This window comes from Raphanus sativus, chromosome 2, assembly GCF_000801105.2.
Source record: "Raphanus sativus cultivar WK10039 chromosome 2, ASM80110v3, whole genome shotgun sequence".
In the NCBI taxonomy this organism is placed as follows: Eukaryota; Viridiplantae; Streptophyta; class Magnoliopsida; order Brassicales; family Brassicaceae; genus Raphanus; species Raphanus sativus.
In genome coordinates, this window is record NC_079512.1 from 27,327,809 (window position 1) to 27,350,427 (window position 22,619).

Sequence of the window (22,619 nt, forward strand, 5' to 3'; positions counted from 1 at the left end):
AATCCGACAATAGTTTAACTAAAATTAGACTTTAACACGATGTATTAAAAGCGTAAGAATTTTTTTATACATATCCAATATACAAAATCAATATATTTTAACATTTTTGATATGTAGTGTTTTAACATTTCTTTTAGTGTATTTGAAAACTATATATTTATATTATTTTATTTATATTAGATATGAAATTAATATAAGATATTGTGTAATTTAGTTTTTAATTATCTTAATATTTTTATGAAATTTTAATAATTTTCTGTAATTTGTTTGATGAATTGTATGATATATACTTATTTGATAAATTTTAATTACAAAACTTATTTGACGTCAATTCATTGACTCTAACATTTTATTTGTTTAAAACTTATTTGATGTCATTTAAACAAAAAATAATCTCTAGTGTACAATTATTAATTATTGAATTTCAAGAATAAAATAATATAAGAATATAATATGGTTTATTAAGTTAAATGAATGCAATTTTTATGAAAATATAAATAAAAAAATTCATTGATTTTAAGTAATTTAATTATTTTTATATTAAACAAATAAGATATTAGAGTTAGTAAATCGACATCAAATGTTTTTTATAATAAAAAAGATCAAATAAAGAAATAATTATATATATATATATATATATCACACAATTAATCAAAAGAATTGCATATATTTTATTGAAATTTAATAACAAAACAGACTAAACTAATTAAAAAAATTAAATAATATCTTATATAACTTTTATATTTAATATAAATAAAATGATATAATTGTATAGTTTTCAAATACACTAAAATAAAAAATGTCAAAACACTACTTATCAAAATTTTATAAAACATGTTGCTTTTATAAATTAGATTTTGTTAAAACATTTTAACGCTTTTAAAATGAGGATCAAAATCTAAATTTTGTTAAAATTACCGTCAAATACACCATATTTTAATTGATGAAACGGTAGATTTAAATGGATTCTGACATCTATATAACTTTTTTGAATTAATGAAATTAAACTCGTGATGTTAATTGCATAACATCATTAAGTTGAGGGATGTAGTCATGTATAACATATACTTCGTGTATCTATGTATACACTAGTATACTCTGCATGGTTAGTCATGTGATGGCTAATACTTCACGTAGCTAGCAATTATTTTTCCTTTAAAAAAAGGTTTTTATGAACCATTGAGAGAACAGTTTTCTCAACTTTGTTTTTGGTAGATTGGTTCTCAACTAATTCAAGTAAACATTGATTCTTTGACATTTTTAGAATAAATAAGAATATTCGTATTTATTTTAGTTTCCCCTCGGTACTATATTGAGCGTGTGCGTTTATCCGTTCTCAAGCGAAAGTCCTTTTCTTTCACCTTAAAAATATCGTTAGAGATCCAGTTTTTGATGTTTACGATGATGACGACTTGATTCAAGATAAAGTCAATGAATTAGCTCTCAAGGAAAATTGGTTCGTCTCGTAGAGTGAAGGGGCTTATGCAAAACAAAGCCCAATGGAAAATAAGTCTAACTATATTATGGAGAATAATGATAGCATTCAACAATTCTTCATAACGCGTGTGATATGGGTGTTTTCAAGTAATGCGCTTTTGGTGGGTGAAGGTCTACTCCATGACAGAATGAGATCAGAATATGACTTCTATGTCGGAGAAAGCTCTGGAGATTTGATTGTTCAGCCTTCATCAGTTAAAGCTATGGAGGAATGAGTTTCTGCATAGCATCTTATCCTCAGCAACAAAGAATCAAGGTCTAGATTTTATTCATCTAGTGAAAGAGGTAGTGGAGCGAAAAGGAAAAATGATTAAGACTGTAGACACAATGAGTATTGAAGACAATACCAATGCCAACCAATCGTTGGGAGATGGCAACCCGGTGGTGTATTGGTCACGTGAGGTTGATGCCAATATCATTGGGACATAGCTTGAGGAATTGAACTTTAGGCTCATTGATCCTCTCTTGCAAGGCTGTGGTTTGTCATAGCTCATTACATTAGAAAAAAAAAAGAGTTATTGGCATTCTCTGGCGATGGCATGGCAATGATTCACACGGAGCTTTGTGAGGGATGAGTTACTTAGTTTTTAATTTATTCAGGTTCATGCAATTGTATGCCATATAAGAGATGTGAAACTGAAAAAAAAGAGATGTGAAACTGATCATTGTAGATTCTAAAAGCAACAAGCAGATGGTAATCGTTTTAGATCAATTGCAAGAGTACACAGTTTGTTTGTTAAACCAATCTAAAACCCCTAGTGGAATGACATATCATCAATACTATTAATTTTGCAGCATATGACCTATTGATATATGTTGGATCTATTTAAAAAAAAACAAGGAAGCAATGTAAGTGGTGGTTATATACCACATATTTATAGGTCATTTTCTTTTGTAACTGCACCATTTATTATTTCTTTATATAACCATGATTTTGTTTATTACTTCCACTTGATTCCCTCATTTCTGGACCAATTATGTCAAAATCGACGGTTTCATTCAACAATAATCCGTTCTTTCCTTTTTCTGACATCAATCTTTTCTTTTTATTATATTACACTGTTCTAAATTTAGAATTATAATTATTAAAGCAAATTATCATTTTAATCTGTTACAGATCATATTAAATCAGGATCTATATGAACATTAACACAGTCCCAATAATAATACTAATATCAACATAGGCAATGAATTTTAAGGTATATATCAATATTATTAAAACAGAAACATGCCCTGTTCATAATAGTTGGATCCAATTTTTTAAAAAACTATATGTAATTGTTTATATCTGCATATTAATATAGCTGCTAAAAGAGTTTGAGTAATATTATAACGTAAATGGTTAAAAATGATAACTACTAAACCTAAATTCGTAGGGAAGCTATAACTACATTCGTCCTTATTTAAATCATGTATAAATTTATCATTATAAATATATTTTTTACAATAATTAAATTAAATAATGATTTTTAAAATATATATAACCCGCTGATAACCATAAAATTAAGCGGAGCGGGTGCTAGTACAAAATTATTTGTTTGCGGATTGTAAAATCATATTTTATAACCAAAATTTTTTGAGAACCCGCGGGGTGGCAGATCAGCGGAACGAGTTCGACCCGTAATCCACCCTTAATCGTGTATATACCGAATCAATTTTTAAATTGCTATTATTTAATAAAATATATTTTAATTAAAATTTATACAAAAATATGATTCCCAAAAAAACAAGGAAAAATGATTATTGGCTACATGAAGTATTGACCATCACATGGCTAACCATGCAAACTAAACTAATGTATACCTAGCTATACGAAGTATATGTTATGCATGACAACATCCCTCAACTTAATGATGTTATGTAGTTAACATCACGAGTTTAATTTCATTCATCCCAAAACTGATATGGATGACAAAGACCGTTTAAATACCACATCTTATCAATTAAAATATAACCAATAAGACTGTAATTTATCTAAAACGTATGAATATTTTTAACCAAAAATTATTTACAAAATCAATATGTCTTAATATTTTTTGATTAGTAGTGTTTTACCTTTTTATTTTAGTGAATTTGAAAACTATATAATTATATTATTTTGTTCCTATTAAATTTGAAAGTTATATAAGATTATTTTTTAAATTATTTTAATCTGTTTTATTATTAAAATTTAATATAGTTCTGTAATTCATTTGATTAATTATTTGATATATACTTATCTGATAATTGTTTTATTATAAAACTTATTTGATGTCTTTTTATATATTGACTCTAAAATTTTATTTTTAATACAAAATTAATTAAATTAATGAATTATTTTATTTATATTTTCATAAAAAAAAATTCATTTACTTAAACTTAGTAAAAATGTAATAGTAGATTTGTATTATTAGATTAGATTTACTCTTAAAAGTATATTATTAATAACTATATACACAAGATAATATTTGGTTTAAGTTGACATCAAATAAGTTTTAAACAAATAAAATGTCAGATTGACGTTAAATAAGTTTTATAATTAAAAATAATATATAATATTTTATATGACTTTAAAATTTATATAAATATAAATAATATAATTATATACTTTTCAAATACACTAAAATAAAAATTCTAAAATATTACTTATCAAATAATATTAAAATATTTATTTTGTAAATTAAATTTTGTTAAAAAAATTCTTACGCTTTTAAAACGCGGTTTAAAATCTAACTTTACATAAATTACGGTCAGGTTGATAATATTTTAATTGATGAAACGAGATATTTAAACGGTCTCTTTCACCTACATCAGTTTTTGGATGAATGAAAATAAATTTGTGATGTTAATTACATAATATCATTAAGTTGAGGGATGTTGTCATGCATAACATATACTTCGTGTAGGTAGGTATATATTAATTTAGTTTGCATGGTTAGCCATGTGATGGCTAATACTTCACGTAGCCAGCGATCATTTTTCCAAAAAACAAATATAATCAGAAAGAAAAACAATATCAAAAATTAAATTTAAAACAAAAATTATACCCGCTCTTTTAAGAGCGGGTCAAAAGCTAGTAATGTTATTAAAGTTAGGAGTCACTTCACTAGCTAGTCCTAAGAAGTTCCAAGACGAGCAGTAGTTCTGATACTCCTTGTTCATTTTGGACATTCTTCGAATCTAGCTTGAAACTGCTGCAAGGGACAAAAATACAATGTATATCACCTTTTCCATGTGTGTGTACAATTACTTCATCAAAGTCAAGTAAGTCTGCACGTAATTTCGAAGATTGAGTTTTTTGACACAATTAAAACACCAAACTGAAGTAAATAATTGAACCCACGGGTCGTCCACAACCAAACAAAATTTCGTTGAAAGAGAAAGGTTCAGACTACACTATATAACCTGTCGTTATAAAAAAGAAAAAGATTATGCAAGGACGATCTGCCCACTAAAATACTCTTTTTTTTTGTCAACATACTCTTTATTTCCCTCTTTCTTAAGAATGATTGATAATCATGGGTGGGATTATTCACGTCACGTGTGTTCAATTATGCGAGGTCCACCAGAGGATGTTTAATACTAATTTTTACATTTTGGATCATTAAACTATACATAACAAAATTAACTGGTTCCTATCTACCCAATGAACTTATATTTCTAATTCATTATTTATGTTTATTGAATATATATCACTAACTTTGTGGAGGATGGACATGCATGAATCACGACGGCTCGTCACCACTGAATTATTGCTAAAATGGCTCAGTATGATATATCTATTCAGATATCACCTCGTATCTCCACTCAAAGTCAGACTCGTAGTACTATGTTGAACCACCTTTAATTTAAAACGTTATTACGTTGAAGGAATAAAGAACATTTCTAAAAAAAGGTGCCGTGCCGAGCAATAAAAGATGCATAAAAGTAGTCCAGGTTAGGCTTCGCATCTTACCAACTACCAACCTCCACACTTGGCTTCCCGTGTGATCATTGTAGACGTCGTAGATATTTGGTTGTATGGCCGTAGTCAAGTGGTAGTCGAGATATGGGAATGTGTAAAATACTCTCTTGAGGATTTGAATCTCTTTTCAAACGAAATCATAGGTATATGGAAATTCTGAGCTTTAGATTCTGTTCATATAATTTACATATATAGTAGTCCGTGACTAACAATCTAGCTATCTATTGCATTAGTTGGAAAAAAATCAAAAATCAGATTGTGTAGTTTTACTCGGATTATGCAGTTTTGTAAACCTTGGAGAAAAAGTTTATTAGTCTAGTTTATTAGCGTAATCTACCATAATTTAATGTAAAACTGTATATTTTGATAATGGGTGAAATGTTCTGAAACTCGAGATGAATTAGTATCATCAACCCTATATAGAAAAAGTTGAACCCATCTTGTTCTTGTGCATGTGACATTTCAGCTTTTTCCCATGGCACAAATGTATGACTAAACATTGACCACCACACAGTGCCAGTACAGTGCTACCAATACGTATCACTACCAAAATCGGCCACTTGGGATTTCGACTCAATAGTTTTCTTTACATCGTGGGGTCTTTAAAAAAAAGCCCTTAAATCCTTATTTAAAAGGGTTATTTTACTGCAAACCTTCGAAAAAGTAAACAACAATAATAAAAAGAGAGATTTAAACCACATCCTTACAATTTAATCGACTCAATGGTCGTCTTTCCATCATGAGGTCTTTCAAAAAATCCCTTCAAGTAGTCCGAATACACAACCTTTCTATACCGAGCCATCTCATTGTTCTCTAACACCTCTGGTAACGGCTCAATAACCGAATCATTAACCGGTCCGCAGAAAACCGGAATAGAAACCCGGCTACAAGATTTATTAACCAGCACACAATGCTCCACGCTCCTATACCTATCATTGCTCATTATCTGTAACACGTCTCCAATATTAACCACAATTGCTCCAGAAATTGGAGGGACATGAATCCATTTCTCCCCGTCCTCGGTAGCTCGAGCGTAGAGGCTGCTTAAGACACCGTCTTCTTGTAGGAGGAGAGTGAGTGTGTTGATGTCTGAGTGGCGACCAGTTCCTATTGCGAGGCTTGGCTCAGGACATTCCGGATAGTAGTTGAAATTCATTCTCATTGTTCCCATTAGTGTTTGCTTACTAGTCTTGTCGATGGTTGAGTTTAGATTGTTCATAAGTATTGTTAAGATATTATTGGCGATTGGTTTCATCCTCTTGAAATGTTCCGTCACTTGTTCCCTACACAATATATGAAACCATCTTATAAATTTATAATTTCTCAGAAAAAAAAAACATCTTATAATATAGTTTACGTATAACTGCTTTTACGTTGTAATTATATTATAAAGATATATTGATAATTATAACTATCTAAGTATGAAAAATTATGACATAAAATCACAAAGGAAAAGAATCATCCAGAGATAAATTTTTTAAAAGCTAATATGGCTAAATTACGGCAAACTCTGAACCCTAATCAGTATATACTTTTAAAGCTGGTTAAAATATTTTGTTAACTTTTTTAACTAATGCTATTTTAGGATTTTTCTTTTCACTCGTGTGTTTATTTTTGAAGAAAAAAAGAGCCAATGTTATTTTAAAGTATTAAAAAAATCTAAATGATAAAAACCAAACAGTAAACAGAACTGTTGTTGTTTACAGATAACTGTACTTACTTGCAGACAGGAGGCCACGTGGCATCAAAGCCACGTCGTTGAGGAAGAAACTCAAACTTGAGGAAGTCTCTCCACTCCAAAACACTCTCTTTGTAAGGATTGAAGCTAGTGGTCAGCCACGCCGTCTCCGACACCGAACTTCCTCTCCAATACCTTCTCCTCTCCTCCGCCGGCAACTCGAAAAACCCACGTGCAGCCGCAACCAAAGCCTTCAACTCCGTTGGAGCTATCCCGTGGTTCACTATCTGAAACAATCCGAGCTTAGACGCTGCGTGGCAGATCTCACTAGCCACGTGCGGGTCATTCCAGTTGGACACGTCGATGACAGGAACTTGCGACGGTGATGAGAGGATCTTGTCGGAAGTGAGGCGCTCTTGAGGAGGTTGAATGTATGGAGAAGAAAGTGTGGTTGGTTTCGTAGAGTCGACGAGCCCTTTAACTCCGTTTCGTTGGTTCACCACGAACTCTCTCACGTCGGTGTTTGGAATTGGAGTCATTGTTTAAGATAGTTAGTGAGTGATTGAAAATATTATGATTTGGGTAGTGTCTTTTATACATGCAAATGACCTAAAAGTCCTTATGCTCATTCACCTAATAAAAGTTATACTCAGATTGGCAATAAAAGAAAAACAAAAACAAAAAAATCGTGTTGGTCTCCCACGACACCCAAAGTTGTTAGTGTCATTTTCAATCACAAATTGGATTGAAAGTCCAACTGATCACAAACCACAAGACCCACTATCTTGATTTTTTTGGATTGTTCTGGTTACAGTTACAGACCCCAATCTCATCACTCTCTGAATCTACCAAGATGATAGCACTGGCGGGTTCTACATATTAAAACATGTTTTAAATATTAGAGTGGCCACTAGATTCACTAGAGATGGAATGGGACTGAGAATTGTTCAAAAAAAAAAAACGAATGGGACTGAAAACGGTTGGAGACTGTTGATGCCGAAGTAATACTTATACAAGACCACAAAAAAAAAAACAGGTTTCAATAAAGGGAGATAAGATACCCACATCCTGAATTTAAAAACAATCTTCCAAGTGTAACTTTGTTTTACCATCTCAAGAAGAGAACAAAAAGGTAAAGAGGTATTCGTTGGGGCTAAAAACTTCAAAAAGGCCGTCAAGCAAGCACTGCTGGGGGAGGAATAATTGAATAAAATTGGAATTTCATAAAGGGAGATCAAGAACCAGTGATGAGTTATTGTCGCTTCAGAGTGGGAAGCAAGCAGTCATAAACATTTACTAGCCGTTGTGTCACCGTTAGTTTGTACGACGTTTGCTGCTGTGGCATTCCTAACTCGATCAGATCTTGTTTCACTCTGTTTATACAACACACATCAGTCAGTTTGGCACACATACCCCAAACACATAAGTTATAGGCTGAAGATGATTTTGCTTAGATGCAACCAATTTATGATTGAACGTTTTATGTGATAAAAAAAAAAAGTGAAAACTTACAAATCCCACTCGCCGCTTGTTCTTGCAGGTTTCTCAACAACCCGGTACAAACGTTCAAGGCTGTAAATTAGCAAACCAAATACATTTTCTGCATCCTTATCCTGTAAAATAGTATCAAGAAACAGTCGGGAACTTTGTAAAGGATTTCTTCAAGACACATTCGTAAAATAAATAAATAAATGATTAAATTTAAAAGGATATATATATATTATATATATATATATATATAAAATGGTGGACATCTCTTACACGTCCTTGTTCAATGTAGCTCTGATACTGCATAATTCTCTTTTCAATTTCAACGACAAGTAGCCTCCTGTGAATACGTGCTATTCTTCCACGTCCTTGAGCTCTGCTATCCTGTTCATACCAGTGAAATCATAGCTGCATCATTGACTGTGCACAACGAGTCTCACTCATATGTATAAAAACTGAACTACACATATATGTATCACTGTCACATTTGGTTTGCCTTGAGTTATCAATTCTCCTCACCTGTTTAAGCCATGTCCGAATCAATGTGAGCATACCAAGGCTGAGAAAAAATGCAGGTAGTGCAGCTAGAATGGCAAAGTTTATTTCATTTGCACGAAGTATCTGATCCAGTTCAAGCATCGCTCTACAGGAGAAGATTACTCAGTTATATATATGAAATGATCAAGGGATAGATACACTACATTTAACTTGGAGCTAATGGTTTTAATGAAATTACGTTTCTATATCCAGTTTAAGCTTCTGGACCTGAAAGACGAAACAATGTTGATGTAATTAGAATCTCAAAAACAGTAATCTACAGCTTTATGCTAAGAACATAAACTACCTGGATAAGCAAACCACGTGCAAGCTCTCCATTAACGAGGTTATGAATAGGGTGCACAAGTTCCTTTTCATACCTGCAATTAGAAGGAAAAGTTCAAATATATACCCAATCTCATTGTGGTGGAACTTTAATATCAAAGGTTAAAACGTCCATATTTGTTGTTCATTAGAATTAATATAGTCCCACTTATTTCCTTGACTAAATGAATGCAGAATATGTAGTCGTTGTGAAGGCAATTCAATGTGCCTTTAGCTGCCTAACAAAGAATAATGTTCAGAGTTGTACCGGTTCATAACAACTTCAAGCATCTGCTGATCAGATGCATTATCTGGGACCTTTTCATCGCAGAAATTCCTCAGCATTCTGCATAGCAAATAGAAAATCAAGAGTGCAGCCAGAAATAAGAAGCATTAAAAGAATGATTACGGATATTTTTGGTTACTGTTATTTGAACCCCTAGATAAGTGAATTACATATGAATATAACAGGTACATTGCTATTATGAAAGGGGAACTATGCACGCAGATATACAATAACAAGGATGAAAAGCTCAAGGAAATGAATATCAACCTATGCAGTGAGTCTTGCGTCAGCTGCACTTCTTCAGTTTCCATAACACCCTTGTGCCTTTTCCGGAAAGTATCAAAGAGCTCATCCCTAATGGCAAGCAGCTGCAAAGATAAAGAAACAAATTCAGAAAATTCCAGGCCCCGCAAACAAACTAATAACTCAATCATTTTAACTCGCCAAAACATCCATTTTGGGTAAGGACCACACTGAGAGTCGCATTGGCCATTGTTTATAATCCTTTAATAGAGTTTTATATGCAACAAGACATTTGGATCAGAATGAAAAGTTACTAGTTGCATTTAAAATCAGAGAAGGCTGAACAAACCGGTTGCTCAACATGATCACTGAAGAAGCTCATTGTCGCTTCTTTTGCATCATGAATCCAATTATCGATGTCAGGACTTCCCATCAAACTGCTATGACGTAGTAGCCATATAGAAAAAACAGAGAGCCCAACTGCACCACATGTATATCGGACCCAGTACAGAGTCATCCTCCTTGGCTTTCGATGCTTACCTACCTATTAAAAACGAAAAAAAGGAATTTAGGTGAATTATTACATGATGATTTCTGTAAACAAGAATACTGGCAACACCTACCATAACTGATAAATACGAGTTAAGTTTTTCCAAATTCTTATGAACTAGGTTGATAGCGTCTGTTAGTTCACAATCAGTCCACTGTGATCCTTCTTCATTAATCTCAGGGAGCCGATCAAACACTAGCGGCATCGAGTAACTTCCATCAATAGAAGAAGAATCAGACTGTCAACAAATACGAGTAAAACAGAAGAATCAGGGCCATCACAAATGGAAGGTAGTTTCAACATAAGTGAGTGATTACCTCACGCGCAGCATGTAAATGAGTGAAAGAAGCCTCCAAGTCGGAAAACAGTCGATTGATAACAGCGAGCAATGACGGGAGTGACTTCTCTGGATTCTTCAAAAGATCTTCCCCACGTTTATTCAATTCAACATAAAGCTAGAGAACCAATTGAAATCAGTTCACTGTCAAAACAATGCTACACATGATAAAAAAATAATAATAATAATAATAACCTGAGCAAGAAAGGAAGCGAGTGCAGATCTCAACTCCATCAAAACCCTAATCCTATGAGACATGTGAGAGGAAGACAACTGACAGAGATGCTGCACCGCGGAATCCTCACTGAGAGTTTTGCGGACGAAGTTCCTACTCTCATTCACAAAAGCTACAGGTCCTCTCTCAAACATCATAAAGTAAGCTCTTCGAGCATTAGATCCCTGATAGTCACGAGAAACACATTTTAAACGACGACGTTCACTAAGCTAAAATGTTAGTTAGTGTTGTGTGAGTGAGTGAGCAGTGTGATTCAACCTCAGCTCTAGACTGCCAGAAATCCAAACTTTTCTGGATATCATGCAAGTTTGAGAGAACGTCAGCCATTATCTCCTCCAACACCACGTAAACCGCCGAGAAGTTTCTGAAGATAATCAACAAAGTGTGTGTATGCTCAGAACTCAAATTAGTAAGTTACGGAAATTACAGAAGAGGCGATGAGAATCTTACGGAGAGGAGCATGGGAACTCGGAAGGTAGAGGAAGAGGGAAGGATGCACGTCGCGTTTTGGCGAAGGCTTGGCGATAGAGATTTGAGAGTTTTCGGAGGAGAATTGAATTAGAAGTCGGAATCAAGGAAGCGACGCGATTCCAGAAGTAATTGGAATAGAAAGGAACTAGGTCTCCGGTGTTTGACGGTGACGATTCGTTCGCCGGAGGTTGAGAATCCATTTCAGTCAGAGTATTCGACTTTTTTTGATTCTCGGTTAAACCTTTCGGTAGGGAGAGAGATATTTGGGATTTTTAAATTAAAAAGAAAAACATATAATGTGGATTCTTATTGGGCTGTTATTGGGTTAGGAGGACCTACAAATACTGGGCTGATTCTTCAATCGGTAAAGACCAACTCGCATTTAATAAAATTTTGGGTCGGGTTTAGGGTTGATTTGAATTGATAAATTTTGCAATATATTTGTTCAAAATAAAAAGTTTGCAATATAAAGAATGGATGGGAGAGGGAAGTGGTAAACTTTTTTTTCTTTTTTTTTTGTGGGGGAGGTGGTAAACTTGACAAAAGGTATTGTGTTTGACAAAAAAGAACAAAAGGCATTGTGATGTAAACAAATGCGACTTTGTATGTATAAATTCGCCACAAATTGATATTCATACCATAACCATTTGTTAAGAGTTTTTATTTGGAAGTTTGGAAGTTTATATTGATGTATATAACCTAAAAATTGAAGATCCATGTCAATATTTTATTGTGTTGTGTCCAGATCCAGTTTTTAATTTGTATATGCCTAAAATTTTTAATATTTTATTTGTATATGCCTAGAAGTAACTAATTTTTTTTTGAATCAGTGCAAGTGTGCTGAATTTGGAACTCGAATTCGCCACTACAGTTTTAACCAACCAAGTTTGACCGTATGAACTAACTGCTATTTAGTGTAGTTTCCCCCTAAAGTGTTTTAAAAATACCAACCTTCAAGCTAATGGTTGAGCTTGTATTGAAGACCGGCCCTAGGTGTGGTATCTTTGGATCATGTTAAAAAATGTTTGTTAACAATATTGTTATGCATTTTGCACCTCGACCTTGCTGTCCTTTTATCTTCATCACTAATCTCTCTCGGTTTAGGTGAAATGGTAAAAGGCCAAGCTCTGGTAACAGCGAAGCACATAACATACTTCATCAAACTGATACTTTTCAAGTATGTTGGCTATGCATCTGGTATGAGGAATGATGGTTATATAATTATCGTGTATCAAATACAGAACACACTTTTCCTTCTTTACCATAAGGCTTTAGCTCAAAGCCAATAAATGTTAAGAGTTGGGCCGGTTCTTGGCAAAACCGAAAAAACTTTCAACTATGATTTCTAAATTTTTTAAATAAAAATATATAGACATAGATCTTTAAATTTGTATTGAAAAAATAAAATACTTACTAACTCGGTTACTACTTCCAAATCTTCAGGCCTGCCTTGACTACGAGATCTTTCTTAAAACATTATGACTTAACGAGTAAACTCGAGTTTATGTATCTTATCACAATCCATCCAAAAGATTAGAATAAGATGTAAAGTGGTAATTTTTCAGTGCATCCCATTCCTTTTTTAACATGTGCGCAGTCCACCACAAGACATGAATTATGAAGCCCCAAGAGAAGAAACTCGCAATAAGCGTTTCTCTTCAAAGGTTATGGTATTTACGTTCGACGATATCCCTTTCGACAAATGGAATGATCGGTTGGACGAATTCCATGCATGGATGAACTCAGAAGCTATTACGTCTCCCCTGCATTTGGTAATTCAACAATTCACAGCGAGACTGTCTGGCGCACTTAAAGAATGGTGGAATTCCCTCGGAGAATACAGACAGCAGCAAGTCTATCAGACAACAATTCCGTTGCTACTAGGAGAAATCCACAGAGAATTCATTGGCACTCCAACACATCAAAAGGAACAAATTCAAGAAGAATTCTTCTCAGCAAAATGTTGTTCTCTAAAAAAGAAAGATCTTGCGAAGCATTTTGAAAGACAGACGAGAAGATATTATGCGCTAAACGGACTCAATAATCCAAGCCTGAAGCATGTCTACCTATCGTCCATTGATGATTATCTTAGTCAGCAGACTAAGCTGTACATCAGAGATCAAGGACAAACAATCGAAGAAATCTCCATTGGTCAAATCCAGCAGTATGTCTTCAGAACTCTCGACAAACTTTGCAAACAGAAGGAGTTCTGGATGGAGTTTATGGATCGACCGAAGCAGCTATCAAAAATATGTGCAAGACCAGACCTATCGATCAAATGCTCGAAGTCCAAGAAATCATGCTCTTGTGATTCTAATGGAAAACACAAGAAATTCAAAAAGCGTTTTCCAAAACGCTCACCAACCTTCAGGCGCAAGAAATTCTTTCGAAAGAAAAGAAGCTTCAAGAAGTCAACAAGGTGCTTTCTGTGTCGAAAAGAAGGACATTATGCTAAGAATTGCCCTAACAAGTCAAAAAAGAAAAAACAATATCTAATCAGCTCGATATCGAAGATCGCACCGGATATTGACATCGACACCCACGACTTGGAATCAGTTCTATCTTATGATAGTGACGACAGCGGAGCCATTTGTGGGTACTCCGACACCGACTCTGACGATTCCTCTGAATCATCTCACGACGAAGATGAAGATTGCTGCTTCAAAATCACAGAGACACCGAAGCAAGAAGAAAAATACCCTCCACATCTTCAGGTGAAGATCTTTGATCCGGCTCATAAAGAAAAACCAGTCGATGCCATCGCATTCATAGATACTGGGGCCCACACGACGATAATAAATCCGAAAATTCTCCCGTCTTCTATGTGGCTACCGCATCAACAACAATTTCGTGTGGCAAATTCAGGATCATTATCCATCAAACTCAAATCAAAGCCAATTACGATTGAGCTTTTTCCAGGATGCCAAATCACGACTACAGTCCTTGGATCAACAGCACCAGGCAAAGACGTAATATTAGGGTGGGATTCATATTGCACTCTCAAAAAGTTATTCAACATCTCGATCGAACCAGAAGGCATACGGTGGAAGAATTTCTACAAATCTTTCACTACTGTACCACGACTTTTCGCAGTGGAAGAATACATTTCTCAGGCATATGCAAAAATCAAAGAAGAAATGACGAAACACTCATGTGCAGAGTCTCATACGGAATTCCTTCAAAAGTGCAGCAAACCACTATGGCTCAACTCCCAGTTCTTTGTTTCGCTACCCTTCAAAGAAAACGTCCTAACCACGCCGACAAAAGCAAGTCACGCGGGGATGCCACCAACCCTTTTGAAGCAGGCTAACGAAGAATGCGATCAACTAGTAGAGCAAGGAGTAGTTTCAAACACAACTTCTCCATGGGCATGTAAGGCATTCTACGTCAATAACCGTGCAGAGCAGGCAAGAGGAAAACTCCGGCTAGTAATTGACTACAAGCCGTTAAACCAATTTCTCCAAGACTTCAAGTTTCCTCTACCAAATAAAAAAGCACTTCTTCAGCACCTTCAAGGAGCAACAATATTCTCAAAGTTTGACCTCAAGTCTGGATTTTGGCAACTTGGCGTTCAACCAGAAGAAAGATACAAGACCGCATTTTGTTTGCCAAACCGGCACCTCCAGTGGAATGTCCTACCTTTTGGTCTAAAGACAGCACCGTCACTATTTCAGGAGGCAATGTTACGTATATTCAAGCCTCTCCTCGAATCGGCTTTAATATATATAGACGACATCCTACTATTCTCGTCCCTCCAGTTATATACTCATTTAAATAAATAAAAGTTACAGTTTACTAATTTTGGTTTAGTACCAAGGGGAATGAATCTCTCTTTAATTAGAAAATGGACAAGACTTGGGTTCACCCCTATGGTGAACTCTCAAATTCACCTCAATTGTTAGCACCAATCAAAGTGCCATGTAGGATTAGTAAAAAAAGAAAATAAAATTAAAAAGGAAAAAAAGGGAAAGAAGTGAAAAATACGTCGACTAATTTTTGTAACGCCATCTATGGCTTCTTCTTCATCACCATCACATAATTTTAAAAGTTTTTTTATCATCTACACAGAATATTGAAAGTTTTATTTGTCAAATTGGTGTCTACAATCCTCTTCCCTTATATCTTAAATCTAAACCCAAAATACTAAACCCTAAACTCAAAATACTAAACCCTAAACCTTTGGATAAACCCTAAATTCTTGGGTAAACCGTAAACCCTTGGGTAAAGAGATATTCCAAAGTTTATCCAAAGGTGTAGGGTTTATCCAAAGGTTTAGAATTTAATTTTTAAAATTTATCCAAAGATTTAGGGTTTAGTGTTTTGGGTTTACCAATTTGACAAAAAAAGCTTTCAATATTCTGTGTGGATGATAAAGAAGCTTTCAATATTTTGTGTAGGTGATAAAGAAGAAGCCATGGATGGCGTTAAAAAAATTAGTCTACGTCTTTTTTATTTCTTTTTTTTTAATTTTGTTACATTTTTTTATTAATCTTATATATCACTTTGATTGGTGCTAACAATTGAGGTGAATTTGAGAGTTCACCACAGGGGGTGAACCCAAATTTTGTTCTTAGTAAATCCATGCACTTCTTGATTTATATACTTGCATTATTTGTAATTTTTTAGTGCCCCCCCATAGTCATGTTGTCCTTGCACATGTCCTTTCACTTTTATCAAACAGTTTTATAGTTTTGTTTTGTTACATAAAAACTTTTTTTTTTAAATCATGTTGTAAACCTTTCGGCATAGACTTATTTTCTGATGCAGACTGACGCTGGCGCCGATCATGTCTCTTTACTTCTTTTTTGGGAGAAATCTTTATGATCTACAATTTTATTTATTTGTCAGAATGATATATAATTTTATTTAAAGGATTTTGATCGCGAACATTTCCTCACTCATGGGGAAGAAAAAGGTTATGCTTCTTGTCTAAATTTATTACACATTTGACGAAGTCTAAACAACTTTTTTGTCAGGATGTACTTAAAACCCTTATGGACTCTTCCCTCCTATATCGTTCGGGCAGCTTTAAAGCCCGCTTGCAATCGTTTCAACGACCATGCACCAACTTGTTGGTGTGGGATCAAACTATGGCAATGATTTTATGATTTATGAGCACGGTAGTCTAAGTGAATTACTGTACTTTGTTTCGTATAATTGTTTCATTCGATTTTCTGGTGTTAGTCGTCAGTGTTCTGATCCTCAAAAACTAAACAAGGAGTTGAGAAAAGAAGCAATCGTAACGTTAAAATTTCAAGAAAAATATCATTAGCGCTCTGTCAACATAGTTACAGTGAACGCACAAACCAATGGTTTGAAACTTCAAAAGATTTGTTACGCCAGACTTTTATGATTGTACAACATTTTGTGTAATAATTCTTCTGCTTGTAGAATATCTTATGGTAAATGAATGAACTATACGAGTAGTCTTTTTTATTTATCAGGAACTATAGACGGGTGGTTTATATACACCTTTTATGCGTATAGTCTGAATAGCAGGTGTCTTATATTCTAACATGTTACATTCTTTTGTTTGGGCACCTCTCACATGTTACACAATGTCTTACTTCTCTTTAGATATATAGGTATACGTATCCTCACAATCTTAAAACGTTTATGGTTAATTGGTTGTGTAGATCGCTAAATGTGTGAAATGTACAAGCAGAGATGCTAATCAACATAATCCATAATGGACACCAACCAGAAACCATATGTATATGTCTGCAGTACGTACAAAAAAATTGGTTTTCTTTTTTTACCAAATAAATTTGGATTTATTTCTTAAAAGATTCATCTTCCACAAGTTAATAAGCATGCTCATCAATATTATACAAATGTAACCCAAAGACATATATTAATAGAAATATTTGCACTATATACACTACTATATCATTTCTTGCGAATCTAAAGTTCAAAAAGCCTAACCCTATAAAGCCTACGGCGCAAGCGAATATATTAACAATTTTTTAAAGGGTGGAGCCTTTGAAGGATTTTTATTTTTTTGCTTTTTGGCTTGTTCCTATATAAAGCAATTACTCTAACATAACTCTATTTTTTCATTTATGATAAAGATTTCTATTTTTTCTTTTATTTATAGAGGAAAAAATATAATTCTTCTACTTTTTACTCTATATTTAGATATTGCTAATTTTTTTGAATAAAAGGCAAGATATTGCTATTTTAGATAAATATATTGGATCATATCTCACATCTATTATAGACAGAGGCGGACCTACATTGGTCAAAGGAGTGTCACATGACACAGGTTAAAAATATATTCTACCATTTTTGCACCAAGTAACCGAAAGATACATAGTTCAGTTGGTCTGATTATTCCCCTCCTGACACCCCTTTAATCAAGTAACTCAGATTCAACTCCTATATTTGCTGTTTTTATCTCTTTATTTTAGTTTTAAGTTGGGTCAAACCCAATAATGACACCCCTAAAAACCAATCCTAGGTCCGCCACTAATTATAGAATTTCTTTATTTTAGAGGTAAAAATAGCAAAATATATTGGAGATGGTTGAGTTCTATAACATTTTGTTAGAAATGTTTTGAATTCACATTCAAGTTAAGAAGTATATATGAATGAAGTTCTCGTATACAAATAATTCGTTCACCAAGCGTCTTCATGCTTACCAAACACACATATTCAAATTTTAGAAATCTTGTTTCTTACTAAAGTATACGTGTATACTAGATTTTGATCCGCGCTTTGGAAGCGCGGAATATTTTACGATGAAAAATTTCACTAATAATTTAACAAATATTTTGGTAATTTTTAAAGAGTGTATTTAAAATATTTTTGCATTTAAATCAGTGTTTTTAAATTCAACCCGATTGTGATTATACCGGTTAATCCGGAGATCTGGCAATTCAATTTAGGTTTTTAAAATATTCATATTAAAAAAAAATCAGTAAAACCCGAAAATAACCGATTGAACTGATGGATGACCGATATGTAATCTAATTGGATTTAAATTGTAATAATTTCATAATTTGTAATCTTATAATCCAAATTTTAAAGTTCATTATTTTCAATTTATAAAATTATGACATTTCTACAAAATTTTAAAGAGAAAATGATAGATATAAAATAAATAAGATTAATTATTGTATTGTTTGGAAACACTAATAGTAGTATAAAAACATATTGTTTGGAAACATTGATAATAGTATAAGTATATTGTTTGGAAATATGAATAGTAGTATAAAGAAAGAAACATTAGTGATTTAATGTAGGTTTAACTATAAAGTATAAAAGTGTATTTAATTTAAAAACTTACAAAATAAATGTTAGATCCAACAGAATGTTTCTGTTTTAATAAGATAGATTTAAATATTTATGGAAATGAATTGTTTCCAAACAAGTAAATATGTTCTGATTTTACCACTAGTGGCGAAATATATGATTTGACATAATGGGTATATTTTTTTTTTGGTAATCATGTTAAAAATAATAATGGGTATATTCATATAAACTTATTGAATTGCATAGTTGTTTTGTAAAAAGGAAAGAGGGGCTTTGAGTTTGAGTTTGAGTTTTTGATCTGACATAATCCTTTACAGACCACATATTTAAATTGTAATGTCCAGATTTTTCAAATAAATATGGAATTCGAACATCATAAGGGAAAACAAGGGATCGACCACACCTATACAGTATACAGTGGACACCACCAACATGCCTGGGTGGAAACCACAAGATTTCGAAGTCTCCTGCGTAATAATCTTAAGTCAGCGAGAATCGTATAACACTAAAAAGTGTTCAGGTAGCTCAGTGGTGAGTCAGCTTATACTTTATAGCAAAACAGCTTTTTAAGCCCTAAAATTTTGGATGGGGATAACTCATGAAGGATGCAGATAAAGGATTATAGCATTTAATTTAGGAATAGAAGAAAATCCAACTTTTAGGTTCAAAATTAAAAGCTATATATGGTATACAATAATAATATGGGCTAACAAATGAAATCTAATAATATGCCAATAGTTTACTTTTTTTGAATAGCTGAAAATTTGTGCGCAACAAAAAAGTGCTGGAAAAACTAAACTGGTGAATTTCCTTAAAACATTTTTTATATTGTTTATACATATTTCGAAGTACGTGAAGAAATGGCATCACTGTGATTTAATTGCAGAAGAAATAAACAGTATTTGCAGACAGATGATTTATATAAAAAATAAAAACAACATTCCAACACTAATTAAGGTAAAAGAAAAAAACTTCTGCCGAGAATGTTTGTTCCAGCACTAGAAAGTAGTACTTCGTCCACATGAACAATTCATACAATAGAGTTAGTGAACTATTCATTTGTATCCAACCCCAGTTGAATTTTTTTTAACAGATATTTTTTAACCGTAAAACCCAGCGCCTGCACCACCACCACCACCGTAGACATTTGGCGGGTCAAGAATAGACGGCGAGGCAGACACACCGTTATGGTTACTGGCTCCCCCACCTAAAAGCAAATCCGAAATATTAGGAAAACCTTCTTTAGGTTCAAGCCCTTGATCATACAAGAAGCCTTTAAAGATATGGCCACCGATTTTCACCACCGCCTGGTAAGCGTACTCGTCGTCCCCGTCTTCCATTGCCGTCACTTTCACACACTTGAACACCGCTGCGGCCTTAACTTGCCCCGGCCACGCTTCTCTTGGCCCTCCGTCTTGCATACATAAAACGTAGATATTGAATCATTATCACCAAATCAACATAGTTGTGGTCCTTACCAACCAAACAGTCAGTTTTCACCACTACAACTGATTTGATGTAAAGATATAACAATAAATATAGTTTCAACCAATTCCTCTTTGTAAAACCTAAAACCAAACTAAAGCAAAACCGATCAATCATGAAAATTCTTAAAACCTGATATATGCCAAAAGTAAAATGTATCAAACCGATGTATACTACGTTTTATTTTGATTACCACGTTCAGAAACCAAATGTTTTATGCATATACAGTAGACACACACATGAATTCATCTAGATCAGTATTCAATAAAATAATATGTATACTACTAATTAATAAAATGTAATAATACCTTTTCGGCTGGAGCTAGTATCTAAACTTTGAGGAGGCGTGTTAGAAGTTGAAGTATGAGAAGTGGCTTGTTGTTGAGACCCAGCGATCCTCGGCTTCTTGGTCCCCGAAGAGGTCGAAGGAGACGAGCCAGCTGCCGTTGGATTCCCGGTGGGCATGACCTGCCTCTCTCTCCTACGAGCCGCAGAGACCCACGTGCTCTTCACGTGAGTCGAACAATCAAAGCCACGGCTCTTGCAGCACGTCCTGCACCGCCTCTGCTTGCACTCTTTCTTCGCCTGGTTACCACAGTCTTGACACGTGGCGGTTCCCGCTGAGCCCGACCCCGAGTTGTTCGAACTCGATGCCACAGTCGTACTCTTGAACCGAAGATACTCCGTCTGGTTGTTGCTGCTGTCATTGTTCTGCCATCTCCGGCTGTTTCCGAGGAAGTTAATGTCGGTGTCTTCCGCGTTTTGGTGCTGCTGCGCCGGAGCCGCTGTGAGAAGAGGAATAACTCCGACGCCGAGCGACGCCGCCGCATTACTGTTAATCTGATCGGATCCAGATACAAGCCCAGCGTTCTGGTGGTGGTGGTGATGGTACGCCGGAGCAACAAGGTAGACGTCTCTTAGACCGACCATGCCCATCTCCGTCGCCGCCGCCGACGGTAAGCCGTACCGGACAGAGGACCCGGGAGGCCATGATGGAAGGCCAGCGGCGGCGGAAGCTGAGACTAAACCACCGTGGACTACGGCGGGACCAGCATTGAAACCAAGAGATAGATCCTCGGTGGCGCGGGAAGATGGCGTCGCCGCCGCCGCCGTCCAGTCCGTGAAGGCACCGGAATCCGACGTCGGTAGGTTATGCCTCCTCGTGGTTGCCACAGCTGATATAAATCAAAACCCTAATCCTTACAAATTATAAATACAAAAAAAAAACTAAATAGAAACGAGTAAAATTATTTATATTCCCCAATAAGTAAACAACACATCACACAACTCCAATGCATACATCCATAAACCATTCTTTGCTTATGAAAAAAATCTACAAAAGAAAATTCTGATGAGCAAAGAAGAAGAAAATCCTGCAATCTACGGTAACTTTTAACTTTATTTCTTTCTGCTCACGGGAGGAGAAAAAAAAAAGAACACTGCAACTCTTTACTTTCTTTTGGTTCCTCTCTCTCTCTCTCTGCAAAATCTAACTGGTTTTCCTAACTTTCTCTCTCTAGAAAACCTGATATTATCTTGGTCCTGTCTGATGTTTCTTGTACTATAGGGGCTTCTACTGGATCTTCTTACTTCCCTTAAAAACAATACAATGATGTTATGTTTCCTTCTTCTAGATGGTTTCTTGTTGTTCCTGTCTCTCTCTAATAATAATCATGGACATCTTGCAGAAAGATAGAGGAAAAATGATTTTTTTCTGTTTCTTTTTTATATAACTTTTTATTTTTTAATTCTGATTATTGCTTATTCATGTTTTTAATAATGACAACTCAAAAATGGCACATGATACCTTCTTCTCCTTTGCTTTTGGATTCTAGCTGAAGTTTCGATCAAATTTTTATTTATTTTATTGTTCTATACCAGATGACAAAATTCACCACCAGCGCTCGTGCGCGTGGCTCCACTTGCCTGTAACCCTTCCCGGTTCTGTTTCCTAAAGAAATGGCTGACCGGTTAGCTCATGATTCGGCAACGTAAGTATACTTAACCTTTTGGTCTATAGCACTAGCTAGGCAGGGCAGGGCAAAAACTCCCGAACCAAAACTCCATCTGGTTCACTTCAAGAAAGTGTATTTGAAGTTTCCTAACTATCTATATTGACAATATTTTGTGTTACTTATCTCTCGGCTTCATGAGTGAATTAAACACAATGCTTTAGTATTGCTTATATCAGTCAATATACCTTGAAAAACATATAATATTTTTTTTTTCATCAGAGACATTAATTCAGTTTTAGCGATACTATTCACATCAAGTGTCTTGAAACCTAATAT

The 22,619-nt window shown here is 34.4% G+C and overlaps 3 protein-coding genes across 3 annotated transcripts; all 3 read right to left on the bottom strand.

Annotated features, from left to right (window-relative positions):
- Positions 1-5,984: 5,984 nt before the first annotated feature.
- On the bottom strand, positions 5,985-8,029 carry LOC108828746 (feruloyl CoA ortho-hydroxylase F6H1-3). Its single transcript, XM_018602523.2, has 2 exons — positions 7,161-8,029; positions 5,985-6,723 (listed from the first exon to the last, which is right to left on the bottom strand). Exons 1-2 carry the CDS (start codon positions 7,655-7,657, stop codon positions 6,144-6,146), a joined length of 1,077 nt encoding a protein of 358 aa, XP_018458025.1. The 5' UTR covers positions 7,658-8,029; the 3' UTR covers positions 5,985-6,143.
- A 113-nt stretch (positions 8,030-8,142) lies between these two features.
- Positions 8,143-11,832, bottom strand: LOC108843532 (protein DGS1, mitochondrial). Its single transcript, XM_057002858.1, has 14 exons — positions 11,569-11,832; positions 11,377-11,482; positions 11,079-11,282; positions 10,864-11,001; positions 10,616-10,784; positions 10,346-10,536; positions 10,021-10,121; positions 9,736-9,813; positions 9,451-9,523; positions 9,343-9,371; positions 9,126-9,249; positions 8,880-8,990; positions 8,631-8,731; positions 8,143-8,491 (listed from the first exon to the last, which is right to left on the bottom strand). The coding sequence occupies exons 1-14, from the start codon at positions 11,787-11,789 to the stop codon at positions 8,371-8,373; spliced, it is 1,767 nt and encodes a 588-aa protein (XP_056858838.1). The 5' UTR covers positions 11,790-11,832; the 3' UTR covers positions 8,143-8,370.
- Positions 11,833-19,769: 7,937 nt separating this feature from the next.
- On the bottom strand, positions 19,770-22,030 carry LOC108841636 (protein LATERAL ROOT PRIMORDIUM 1). The gene is made up of 2 exons (XM_018614390.2): positions 20,637-22,030; positions 19,770-20,257 (listed from the first exon to the last, which is right to left on the bottom strand). Exons 1-2 carry the CDS (start codon positions 21,262-21,264, stop codon positions 19,944-19,946), a joined length of 942 nt encoding a protein of 313 aa, XP_018469892.2. The 5' UTR covers positions 21,265-22,030; the 3' UTR covers positions 19,770-19,943.
- Positions 22,031-22,619: the final 589 nt, after the last annotated feature.